The sequence below is a fragment of the Lepisosteus platostomus genome, chromosome 4, assembly GCF_059453375.1.
Source record: "Lepisosteus platostomus isolate fLepPlt1 chromosome 4, fLepPlt1.hap1, whole genome shotgun sequence".
In the NCBI taxonomy this organism is placed as follows: domain Eukaryota; kingdom Metazoa; phylum Chordata; class Actinopteri; order Semionotiformes; family Lepisosteidae; genus Lepisosteus; species Lepisosteus platostomus.
The window spans coordinates 44,815,038-44,828,502 of NC_142614.1; the positions used below are offsets into that span (position 1 = coordinate 44,815,038).

Sequence of the window (13,465 nt, forward strand, 5' to 3'; positions counted from 1 at the left end):
ATTATTATTACTATACAGTGCTGTAGTGTCCCCAAATGGACGAGATAGACCTAAAAGGATGTCCTTTAACACATGGGTTGTTAGTAAATGCTATGTTTTCGCTCAGTTGGACTAGCATGCACCTGTTAATTATTAAGGGCAATAAACCCCTGGGAGATTGCAATCCCGCTGCCCTGCTTCTACTTAACTACTCCACACTCTTTCTAAGGTAGAAAAGATGGAAGACCACTATAGTGTTTGAATAAAAAGTACTGTAAATCAAGAAGACAGGATTGGGAGAAATTATGTTACTCAGAACTTCATATAGCTTAATTCCTAGTGTTGGCTTGATTTTCACTCGTGACCAAAGGGATAACAATGCAAACACATAGTAAAACTTATTCCAGGTACTGCAGATGTAAAACAAATTACAGTATAGAACAAGACTGAGGTCGAATGTAACTTTTTATTAAGGAAAATTGGATTCATGAAAGTTAGGGAGTACCTCTACGGTAGATGTTATGTTGTGGTTGCTTTTTGTCTCGAGACATTAGGTTTAAAAAATAAGCTTTTGTTGCATGAGCACTAAATCACCTCATTACTGAGAGTTAAATGGGTCTACTTTACATGATGATGTTCTTTAACCTGTCAAGCCTGGTGTAACCTGTCAAGCTTGGTGTAAATCAAGAAAAGAGCCAATAAGCCCCCATTATCAAGACAACAATGCCTTTGTACAATTGGTATTTCATAGGGTGTTCACAGCCAGGCATTTCTACCCAACAATACATTACATTAAAACACAGCCAAATGTAGTACTTCCATTACAGCCCACGATGTGGAAGACCACAAGTCTAAAACCTAACCAAAGTCGATGGGGAGGTCTAAGTGTGATGATCTGGGTAGGTGTATTTAGTTGTCATAGAACACAGCAGATAATGATAGATAGTAGCTTGACTCTATGGTGCTACCGTCTTGGGATCTCAACTGCTGGCCATCCTGCAGACAGAGATGACGAGTAGGATCTAGACCAGTTAACACACACATACTTTTCCAGGATCTATGAGATGAATTGAACAGAGTCCCTCAAGAAAGTGTCTTTAGTCTGGTGCAAAGTAGCTGTCACATACCGTATCCTTCCAATGGTGACCACAAACACTGTCATGTTCTTGAACATTTTTTGCAATTGCTGTGGCTGTAGTAGGCAAGTTTCTTCATGGTGCTCAGAATACATAAAACTAAAAGCATTAATAGGAAACAATAAAAAATACATAGGAGACCTATGCAATGTGACAGAATTTTCATTTGTTTTTAATCAAAGAACTGGTGAGCCTGCCTCTTCCCCCAAAACCCAAGCCTTCTTCTTGCTCCCTGACCTCCATTAAACACAAAAAAACCTTATGCAGCCTTCCCCAGTGCCAACAAATCATGTGCAAGAGACATTAATTTTCAAAGGGACCGTCACAAGCCATTTATCCCCTGAAATCTCTACCTGCAGCCTGCACACCATGTTTTCATTAGGGACACTGATTTATGGACTTGCTTCTGCTCTCCCTCTAGCTCCCCTCTTGAATGCAGAGGCCTTCTTCCTGTTGTCATGGAAACCAAAGCCCTGAGTTCAAGGTTAAAATATTCCCTGAACAAATTTAGTGTCAAAGCACAGATTCTAGTTATGTTTTTATTGACTTCTGAAAGATATTGAAAGGTCAAAGACAGGTACTCTGCAGAGTTCTTCTTTGAGGTCGAGTCAATATTTTCTATTACACATGGCTTATCATTTGTTTGGAGACATCACTGGTCAATTACTGACCTTGAGAGAGCAAAACAGATAAACAAAGGTGACCTTTCACCTCCGCTTTGGTGTTCTAGCTCAATAACATGCTCTTTTTTGGTCATAATTAAAATAGTACAAGTGTGGCTTGCGAACCTCAGATAAAATTGTCCCACAGTTGTGAATACTTCATATTTTAATATTTAAATATGTTCAAAAGTTTCCAAGAAACAATAGGGTTAAAAATGTTAACTGCAGCACCAAGGTGTGGATGAGATGAAAGTTTAACCTTACCTGTTTTCAAAAAGAGCAATCAAACCTGCTCAGAAACTGATGTACCAATCTGACTGATTAGCCATTAGCCACTACTGTCCTTGCTAAAAATAAATTGGATACAAATACAGTCGTTCCACTCGGTTCTACAACTATAGACTTGTGTAGGATGTAATCAGGAGAGATGTTTTTAAAGGTCTTTTAACATGAGTCATGAGTAATAGGTCATGGACAGCTTGAATGAGAAAGAAGCTATAAAAGCTCAGGAAAATCTTTGGAATGATTTCCTGTAAGTAAAGATAAACAGCTCTCCCTAGACTAGTCTGGATTTTTCTCTCCAAATAACTCCATTTACCTTCTACTTGTCTAGTTTATTTAGTCTCAAATAGGTATATGAAATTATATACAAAGCTTAACGTTTTACATAAAACTGTTTCCATGAAACATCAGTCTTAGTGAAGAAACCAAGTGGAAATAAAAAAGCATTTCAAGATTCAAATTTCCCAGATCTTCTAATGCAGCTTACAAAACACAAAAATACACATGTCCATGTGGGGGGGAAAAAAAGGCCCACAGATTTTATTTGAAACTCTTGCTAACACTCCACCTCACACAGCCTTCCCCGAAGACATCAATAGGTGGATTGCACAGTACTCTTATCTTTAGCAGCTCACTCCAGGGAGCAAACAACAAGATGACAGTAAGGAGAACCTCAGGGGACATGAGTGCACACAGGAACTGAAACAGACGGCTATCTGCAGAGAATTCAGAAGTACTGTGTGAACTGAAAATCAAATGTACCACCAGTACTTGAATCAATATCTTATTTCCGTTACATACGTTATACAACACAGTCCTGGTTTAAAGTACTCTTGAAAGAGCAATACAGCTGACCTCAGAGAAACATTTAACCTCCCTCTCAACCACAGAGCTGCAGCAAAGGCGTCAACCAGAGTTCCCAGTTTTTTGCAAGAAAAGCTTCTGCAATGTCTTTCTTGCCTGGGACTTTCGTCTAGGTTTCATTTTATTTGTACTAAAAAACGTGTTTCCTGAATTGAAACACCAAAACTCATTTGCTATTTTAAACAGTTCACTGCACAAGTATACCTGTAAATGTGTAGAAGGCACAGCGGTAAAAAAACTGTTTCAGTCCTAAAGCAAATCCCACTTTTCATTTATCTAGTAAAGAGAACAGGGAGACATCAAAAAGTTTGGTCACCTTTTGGTGTAGTTCAGTTTTCTGCAGATTCAAATTTTGGAGCTCACTGTTAGGCCAACATATGATATATAGAACTCTTGATGCAAGGAAGTAAATGAAGAAATATTGATTATCCTTGGAAAGTCCTATCAATTTTCCCTGACAACCAAGAAATTTAATTTTAAGTACAATACTAAAACAATGATTTTTCGGATGAACAGCAGTAATAGCTCCAAAAGAGGAATCCCAGAAATGCCTCTATAAAAATAAATAAATGAGAATGAGTCCAACATGTGCAAATAGTGTTGAAGAAAGTTTGTAATAATGGATCATTTCACAGTTTTCTTTTTCAATAGACAGTTTTCCCCCCTCTACCAAGAAGATAAATTAATTGAGCCGTGTTTCAGGTTCCTTGACTATGTTAACAGGTATTTTACCTCAACAAAAGGCTTCAATACAGTTCATTAAAGCACTCTTCTAATTGTTCAAACGATAAATGATGAACAATGTTAGAATGGCTTTACTCTGCTATTCCTTGCATATAAAACAGCTAATTAAAAGCAACATGTGGGCTCTTACAAACTCAAAAGCTTCCTACTAGGTCAATTTAGTTTATACTCTTGAAAATGTATTTCATTCTAGAAGACACTATGTTTCAGAGTCACGTTAATAGCTGACGCAACATTTTTACCATTTTCATTTGTCCAAATGTTGCTATGGTTTAATACATCGTTCACAAGCTTTTTTTAACAAAGTATTATCTACAGTATATTCAGTTAGCAAAGACAACAGAGTTCTGTGTTCACTTCTCATTACAGAAGAATTTTGTTTTACAGCAAAACATAGTATTGGAACCAATAGCATTTGATGTGTTTTTAGTGCCTTGTAGTATAGTTACTATTTTCAACATTGTGACATGGCAACATTAATTTACACAATACTTCTTTATGTCTCCACTGCTCCAATTTCCTTTAAAATAGCTTCTGTCATTCAGTTTTATTCAAGTTAATTTTTTCATTAGGCATAATTGCAGACAAAAGTTACCCATAGATGTAGCAATCGTTTGGACTTTATCATTTGCATGAGTCTTAAATTTTCCATCTTTGAAAGTCACATCATGACTATTTATTTGAATAATCAAATAATACACACTTAAATATTTTACTTACATTAAATTTCCACTTCTGCTATTGTACTTTTTTTATAGGATACATATTTTTTTAAAAAGAAAACACTGTCATACAGTACACACATACCTCTGAAATTATGGTTATGACAGTAGTCTATTAAAATCAAATACCATCTACATAAGGAGCTGGACTGTAAATTAAACAAGTAATTCAATATCTAGATCTAGACCGATAATGAACTTCTAAAGGATAAAAATTGCATTATTTTGTACTCCTTGGTTGCCAAATTAAAACAAAGTATTTTAGCCTGATAAACTGATAAGTCAGGAATATGCACATTTTATGGCTGAAGATCCTTCTTTATTTTATATATTATCATGCAATAAATAAACAATGAACTTTTTGAAGAAGATTTAAGACTTAATGTTTCTTTCCTTAAATTAATTTTGAAAGCATTTTTATAAAAAAATCAAATTAATGAACATTTCTGACATATTTCTCAATGACAAGTCAAGAGCGCAACTGTAACATATCTACTTTGCTGGCTTTTCCTTTAGAAACAATTCTTCCATTTTGATAAGAGGTGGATCTGCCAAATGCAGCAGCAAGCAAGGAGGTTGGGGGTGAGGGTGGGGGAAGCAGAATGTGACTCACCCCCCCCCCCCCCTCCTCAAGGGAGTGGGAATGTAATCTAACTGAGCCCAGGGCTCCCAATTCCCTTCAGTGGAGTAGGCCGGATTCATTAAACTGCTGGCTGCTTTCCAGTTCTTTTAACACAAGGAGCTTTTTTTATTACACGTCTGTAGAAAATAAATCAAAATGTGTTAATAATATATCTCTAGTAGACCACTGGTAGGAGAGAAAAAAAAGTAATGTCGATATCATAGTTGTCTTCCTCGGTTTACAATTGTTTAATTTTACCTGCTACGATGCTTTAAATACATGCAATTTTACTGGACTCAGAAGTCTTTAATTTTTGTTGTTTGTTTTATCTGCAGGATAAAAAAAACATAAAAATGTGAAATCCTTTTGTGCAGAATTGTGCAGAACTGTTACTGGGCAAATTTAACATTTAATTTTGTGTAATTTCACTGAAACAAAGTGCTGTGAGGTGTGGATGATTTATTTAAAACATCTGTGAGGAAACAGATGATTGCAGTAGAATACTTAAAATGCAGACTAAATATTAAAGCAAAAAAAAGGGTGTAAGCCTAGTAAATGTATTAATGTAAATCTAAACCACTTTCATGCTAAGCTCATTTATTCTAATTGCCTTGGAAAAGACAACAGTGAAAAGACCAACTAACCTTTCTTTTTCAAGGTTTTAGTGACAGTGGTGAATTAATATTTTGTTATATATTCTATTACCATTTTTTTTAATTGAGTGAGGGAACGTTAGGTGACATTTCAAAATAAGACAGCATAGTACAGTAAATTTAAAGTACATTAGTCAATATAGTAATTAATATTTAATTATTTGCAAATCAATACTAAAACCGCACATCAAATTTAAAAGATGCCAAGCTAACACCTTATCCATATTCTGCCTAAAATGTACAATTTAATTCACATTAGTTCATATTCAAGTAAAAGAGTTGTGGAGTAAATTGATGGCATAAAAGCTAAAACCATAATAATAATTGTACATAATATCATAATGAATCTTACATGAGAAATGTATTATAATACAAGCACCTAAAGAAAATAAATAGTCTGAGTATTAAAAATAAATTTTACCTGTCAATGAAGGACTCGGGCAATTATACATCTGCTGCACCTTCTCCTTCCTGCCATTCTTAAATGGGACAATGTTTTGCTCCCTGTATATCCCAAAGCTTTCCAGACTCCGTCTTCGACTGTTCATGCCAGATTCACCATCCCTAGCAGACTGCAGCTCCCCAAACAGGTCAGAACTGGTCCTAATGGTTTCAGCATGCTGGCGGGTGCAGGCATTGTGGAAGTCACCTGCAGATTCAGTTCGTTCGCGGGTGCGTTTCCATTGCTGTGAATCAGAGAGGGACAAGGTAGAGAGGGTATCAACCTCAAAGATGTTCCTGGAACTTCTTTGCAGAGTGTCTGTGCTTTGCTGGTTCCGTTGCTTGTCTTTATGTTTAGGCAAAGAAGGCTCTTTGTCAGGCATCCCAAGCCTCTCGCTCAGAAGGCTCAAATAGCTGGGGTTCTTTGCTCCACTGAAGAGTCCGCCTAGGTCTTCCCTCTGGGAGCTCGAGAGCTGATCCTCCTTGTGTTTGTGCTTGTGCTTGTGTTTGCGTTTGTGGAGGCGGCCACTTGGCAAGCTGCTGGCACCAACTTTGGGAGCCACTAAAGACGACTGGGCTTCATCCATGCCAGAAGAGGGCATCTGGTGGGAGCTGTGTTTGGTTTTGTGTTTGGCAGCAGCAGTCAACTTTACATGAGCACCAGAATGAAACTGGGGTGGCGGGACTGCTGGCCTAATAAAAGGAGACGTTGCTGCCCCAAGAGTATGGGACAAATATAAAGGAGCTGGATATTGACCATAGTAACCCAAGTTCATCATACTGGTGGCAATAGGCATCGACGTATAAGGCATTGCATAGGGTGCATAGTAATTGCCACTGGGGATCGGGTAGCCGAACCCTTGGAGAAAAGGCATCTTCGTCATAGGCTCATTGGCTTTGGCCGGCCTGCCACGTCTCTTCTTAGACTTCATCTCAGAGTTCCTGCGAAGGTAGTGCAGTGGGTCATAAGGAAAATACGGCACAGGATAGTAGTGGTCAAAGTTTATCCGGAAGATGCTAGGATACGAGTTCTCGTGGTAGAAGCTATAGCTCCGATGGGAGACGCGGAAGACCTGGAACTTGCCAATAAGCTCCTCAAGGTCAGCCAGAAACTGAAGATCATCTCGGCTCTGCAGACCCTTGCGCTTACGGCGATGCTTCTGTTTTTTCAGGCTCTCATGGGCTAGGTAAGAGTCTACTGCTACTGCTGTTACATGCTTGGAACAGTGCCCTCTCTTGGCTTTTTTGCTGGCCTCCAGTGCAGCAGCTTCAGAAGGCTCAAGGGTGCAGAAGTCAAAAGAGTACCTCCTGCGAGATGCGGGGCCTTTCTCAGCCTGGTCAGACGTACTATTGTTGTCTGTGCCAATCCCACTGTCACTGGGGATTGTCTCTTCACTGTGAGACTCACTTACAGGAGACAATGTTACCTCTTTGAGGGAAGCTACCTCTGACAGATGAGAAGGGGAGTTCGCCATGAGTCTAGGTGGAGAAAGTTTCCAATTGCTGCTGTGTAAGCCTTTGGGGGCTTTAGTGGGCAATGCACTAATAGGCTGCAGATTTGGCATGGTCTTCAGCTCCTGCAGGCTGGTGTCTGCTGTGGCAGGGCAGAGAAGCCCACCAGTTCCAGCAGCGTGGGCAACAGAAGGCTGTGTAGCTCTGGGAGAAGGCATTCCAGCTGTGGGCTGTGGATTGCAAGGCACTACTGGGTTCTCAAACTGGCTAGGAACAGGCACCGGGTGCTTATCACTGGTTTTGTGCTCATCTTGCTGGACCTGCACCTCAGCTCTAGGTTTTCTACCCCTCTTTTTGCCAATATAAATAGTCCCTCGTTTACTCACATTGATCTGCTTACCCAAACGGGCCTCAATAGTTGATGCCATAGTTGAAACAACATTTGACCTGGGAACCTTTGATTGCAGAGCCAGATTGCTATAAATCTCATTCAATATATTCTTCCTCTTTACCATTTTCATCTTGTTAATTGTCCTTATGGTTTTCTTATCCAGGATCCCTAAATTGCCCACTTTTTTATTAAGCTTCATCTGGTTAGCTGGGGATGCATTTGCAGCAGCAATTTGCACCAGCTTTATCAAACTACGTTTTTTTCTCCTTTTCTTCAAAGAGCCAGGTGACTCCCGAGCAATAGGGCTTACAGGACTAGTAGAAGTTCCCTCATGTATGGTCTCAACCGTGAGTAGAGGCTGCTTTTTTGGGCGCCCACGCTTCTTTTTCACAGGTGTGATAACTGTCAAGCTGTCAGTATTAGTGTATAGTGGGCTGGAGGGTGTAATAGGATAGGCTGAAGGAGGCTCTGCAACAACTGCTGCTGGACTGCTGTCATCTTTCTGGAGGCTGCAATTTTTGGACTTGATGTAAGACCACCTTGCCTTGGCCTTTGGTTTTGGTAGTTTATCATTGTCCTCCTTGTTTATAGCCTGGTTTGAATCAAGAACCATTTTAGGTCTCACCACAGGCACTGGCTTTCGAAGTCTGTTTCTACATATTTCAGAGAATTCAGTGACAGACACTGTATTGTCTTCATCTGCCTCATGTGGTCCTTCTTTCTCCATCAGTTTAGATGTTCTTGACTCAGTCTTGTTGATAATGGCAGCTTTTGGCTCAGGCAGACCTCTGTTGCCTACATCATTCTTCTCAGCCAAATCAGAACTCTGAATTTCTTCCAATAAATTCTCCACAGGAAGCTGATCTTTGAATGATCGTCGATATCGTCTCTTTCTCCCAGGATAACCTTTAGAGTCTTCTATCTGCAGAGGAACAGCTCCTGGTATGATGTCTCCCTCCTTCTCCAGAACCTTTCCAGAGCTTTCACTGTTCCCACAGGGTGATTCTGCTGTTTTTTCAGGTTCATGCACTTCTTTTTCTTTTATAGTCTCTGGGATTTTAGCATCAAAATCTTTTTCAGCCTTTTTGCCCCACTGTGCTTCTGGGTTCTGAGCTACCAGACTCCTCATTGAGTCCTTCCTGCCATACTTCCTCTTAATGTTTCCAAATATTGGCTCAGCTGCCTCCTGTACCACTCTATCTTTGTTTAAAGAGTTGAGGATCATCCGACTACTTTCTGACTGGTTGGGCATCTGTGGCATACTAGCTATGGAGCTTGGTTGACCTAGAGAGCCACTCACTTGGCCGGACAATCCAGTACTGAAGTGAGTTACAGATGGGCTCCCAGTGACCTTTTTTTGCTGTGGTTTGGCAAGACCATTTGCAGAATCTGGAAAAGAACTCTTGTTAACTACAGTTGGCTCTCTTTTAGATTCTGTTTCGGTCAGACTGCCCTGGGAGATTGTTCCCCCCACTGGTGTTTTTGACCAATCGAGTTGGTGCTGAGTGCTTCTGGGCTGGTGCTTTGGTTTCATGGATTCTCCAAGAAAGTCTACAGGGTGTTCACCTTCATTTTGTTCAGTAGGCTTGATAGACTTCTCATAGATCTATGGAGACAGAAGAAAATAAGCACTTCTGTAAGTTTACACAGCAAATGTAGTAAATAAAAAAAACTATTCTCAACTATGACATATCAACTGGGATTTTGAAATGTGATCTATGGAAAACAGAGAAGTCTAACAACAAAAAACATTAACAAATGCACTCCCAGCACAACTGAGAACGTAAGTACATCTTGTCAGTGTGCAGTTAATTTTATTTGCAGATAGTGTTCTGATGTAAATGCTATCTTGAGCCATTGAGACATTATTTTTGTCTCTAGAGGTAGACTTTATATGTTTCTGTCGTACGTATTTAATCCTAAAAACCTCACTGTGAATTGAGCAATATGATGGTTCAGAATGGTAGGACATCAACAGAAACCATTTTAATTTAGTGTGATGATATGATCACACAGGAAATGCATTGATTTTAGCACTAGTCAGTAAATTAATTTGGGTAAATATTGGTTAATTAAAATATGAGTTGTTCCCTGTGTATTAAGAAAAAAAAATTCAGTCTTATTTTCAACACAGATATTTATACACACATTTTCAAAAGTATGTATTATAGCTCCAAGTAGTATCAACTTTCGGGAGAGAACAAATAAAAATAAAGAAAAAATGAGTGTTCTAACTTCCTTACAGATAGGCAAGAATGCTAACAACTGTATCAAGACCCAGATTATTGAATATAATATTTTTCTGACACATAGGGTATAGGAAGGCACATATTTTATTTTCCAATGTATCTGATCACTCATATTTTAATCAGAGCCAATCTGTAAATTAAATATAAAGGTATGCCCAGGTGCCTCTGTATCATATTTACTTGTAAATAAAAACAAAAAAACATATATTATTAAAGACATCTTGACATCTCAATACTACAAAACGTCAAAGATAAGCAAAGTATAAATGTTGTTTAGTATAAAGCAATATGTGGATATATATATACTGTATTATCCATAATACAGCCCTCAATTTATGTAAGAATCTGGGTCTAGAAACTGTACTTTAAGTCACATTTTACATAACTTGGACTCATGACACCTTACCAAAGCACTGCCAAGCTCAAGTGAACACATTTTCAATACATTTTACACAACATTCTGAAATTAAATGAGATAAAATCATTCATGAATTAAATATTTACTAAGTTAAGTTAAGGAAAAATAAAAACTCTGGAATTACACAGAATATGTTATTTAAGGAGGTACTGTGTAAGTATAACTAGTTCTCACCTACATTTGAATCTTTAAAAAATAATCACAAAAAATTAAATCACAAATCAACATTTTTCATTTACTTTACAGTGGTCTTAAGTAAAGATGACATGAAAGTACAGTGTGATGTAAGCTAGGGAGTGCCTATATCTGGACAACAATAGTGCCCATAAATAGACCAAGTTCCCTAGGACTCTTCTGGGTTGGGACAAAAGTTAATCATCATGATCATTCTTGTAGTGAAATTATAATGGTGACAAAACATTATTGATAATCATAATCATTATCTTTGGCTGAACAAAATGCCAAATCTAGAAACATCAGTGAAAATATCATCAAAATAAAGCACTAATCAACTAGCCTTTAGATATCTCCACTGCATGTTCAAATTTAATTTTTATTTTGGTTTCTTATCTAGCATAGCAGAAACTCACTAGTCACCTGGGGCCCTATTTTTAGGACAGTCCCAATAGCAAACAATACAAATGCATCATCAAAAATGTATCTTTTTGTGAGGTAATATTACTGACTTACTATGCAACTGTATATTTTGAATCATCTTTCCACAGAGACGTGGATAGATGTTAAAGATCTAGACACAGTTGAAGATTATTAAAAAATATTATAAATATATAAATAACATTCAGAAACAAAGACTGTAATGTTTTCTTCTTGCATGTGTCTTTAACTTTACAAGAAATTGTTAGTAGGTTTGTTATTGCTTGTAAGGTAAAAGCAAATGTATGTTATCAGGCACCATACAACTCATCAGATGTCAGACAAATATCCTGGAACCTATTTAAAAACTTAAATTGTAAGATGATGCTCCTCAGGTCATACTGATTATCTGAGGCTGAAGTAGACTGATATTTGGCAGTTCCACAATAGTAAGAATAAGAAATAGACAGCCAAACGCCAGTTTTGGAAAATTTAAAACTTGTGGCAACTGAAAAACATCTCTCTCAAGACCAGACTCAATGTGTACAAGGTAATCAGCATACCTATGCAACTCATTGAAACACAGCCAATTGCAAAGGTACTTAGAAGCTAGATGCACTTCACCATTAATATCAGAAGAATATTAGAAACCATTTTTAAGGAATGGAAAGAAGAAATGATGATGTTTCAATTAATCTGTAAGAGAATACATCAGTGGCTGGGGCAACTGGATATAGACCATTTAGTGAGTACCAAACCCAGATGGATTACAGAAAAAGGGGAAACAAAAAGGCTTGGAAAATCCAATGATTCGGGAAACTCTGAGATAGAATGTAAAAAACTGGAGATGGTGGCTGTAGTGATGGGAAACAAACAAAAACAGCTTTAATTGTAGAACAACGCATTTTCATGAGTTGATATGTTTTGTAATTTCTTGCATATGGCAATTACTATGGTATCATGAAGGAAAATGAGAACTTGTAGTTATGTTTTGAACAACACTTCTCAGTACTGGTGATTTTTGGCTCCAGGTGGACAAGTGGAAAGGGAATATGTACTACTAAGACAGTATGATGTTTGGTTAATGAGTGTCAGAAAGATGATTCCCAACAATATATTACATACACAATGCTAAAATGTACTTTTCATATCAGATTTGTTTTCTATTTTCAGCAATATGTTATTCCCTCAGATGATAATCTTGATTTTCACAAGCAGGAATGCATAAATGCTAATATAATGAATGCACAGCCTAGTCTTTTCTCAGAAATCTGAAGCAACGAAAAAATCACCCCTGCATTCAAATATTCTGACATCATCCCTATGTCTCATTAGAGAGATATGGTCACAGATAATCACTGTTTTTTTTTCTTCCTTTAGACGTTTAAACACACAAAGAGAGAGTATTTGAATTATGTGTACCTGCATATTCACATTTACATGAATAACCCTTCCACCCATTTTCTAACTAATCCAACACAAGATTACGTGGGAGCCACAGTCTATCCTGGCAATCAACAGGTGCAAGGTAGGGTACAGCCTGGATGGGATGCCAGTCCATTACAGGGCACACACACAAACTCACACCAGACCCTTTTCTTCCAGAAGCCAATTAGCCTACCAGTATGCATTTGGACTGTGAGAGGCAACCAGAGCACTCCAGGCTAGGAATTGAATCCACAGCCCCAGCACTGCAAGGCAGCAATGCACAGCACTGCAACTGCACCACTGTGTCATGCACTACATGAATACATATTTAATTATGCTTATCCTATTCAATTTTGGTTTGGATAATGAGAATAACAAAGTGTGATAAACAGCATTTCCATAAATCATTAGGTGGAAAAAGTCATACAATACAAGTTGGGCTCTATGATCCAGGTGTCACTGGTTTGAGACCAGGCCATGTCACCAGCTGACTGTGCATGCAGACTCGTGGGGAGGTTGTGGAGGCTGTGCCTCCTCCTCCTCCAATCAATGCTGAACCACCTGTACAGGGCAGCATAACCTGTGAAGTGCTAAAAACGAGCAGCTCAGGTGGGAAGATTAGAAGAACCTGCCAAAATGTCCTGATTCCCCTTCACTGCCAGGTTGCAGGGCCCAGTGTTGTGTGCCGAGATGTTCAAACCACACAATTGGTAAAAACCTACCAAAAACTAGAAGCATTGTTGTGCAGCATGGTTTTGAAGTGGAAAATCCAATATAATATTGGATGTCAGAATGTGTGGAACAGATCAGATTCCATGCATCCTTTAA

At 38.3% G+C, this 13,465-nt stretch overlaps 1 protein-coding gene across 5 annotated transcripts in view; it reads right to left on the bottom strand.

Annotated features, from left to right (window-relative positions):
* setbp1 (SET binding protein 1) overlaps positions 1-13,465 on the bottom strand; it is a 101,071-nt gene that overhangs the window by 16,367 nt on the left and 71,239 nt on the right. For all 5 annotated transcript variants that reach the window (XM_088629584.1, XM_088629580.1, XM_088629581.1 and 2 more), the window contains one exon: positions 6,086-9,554. In XM_088629584.1, coding sequence (XP_088485710.1) covers positions 6,086-9,554 — 3,469 coding nt within the window. The remainder of the gene's footprint in view (positions 1-6,085; positions 9,555-13,465) is intronic.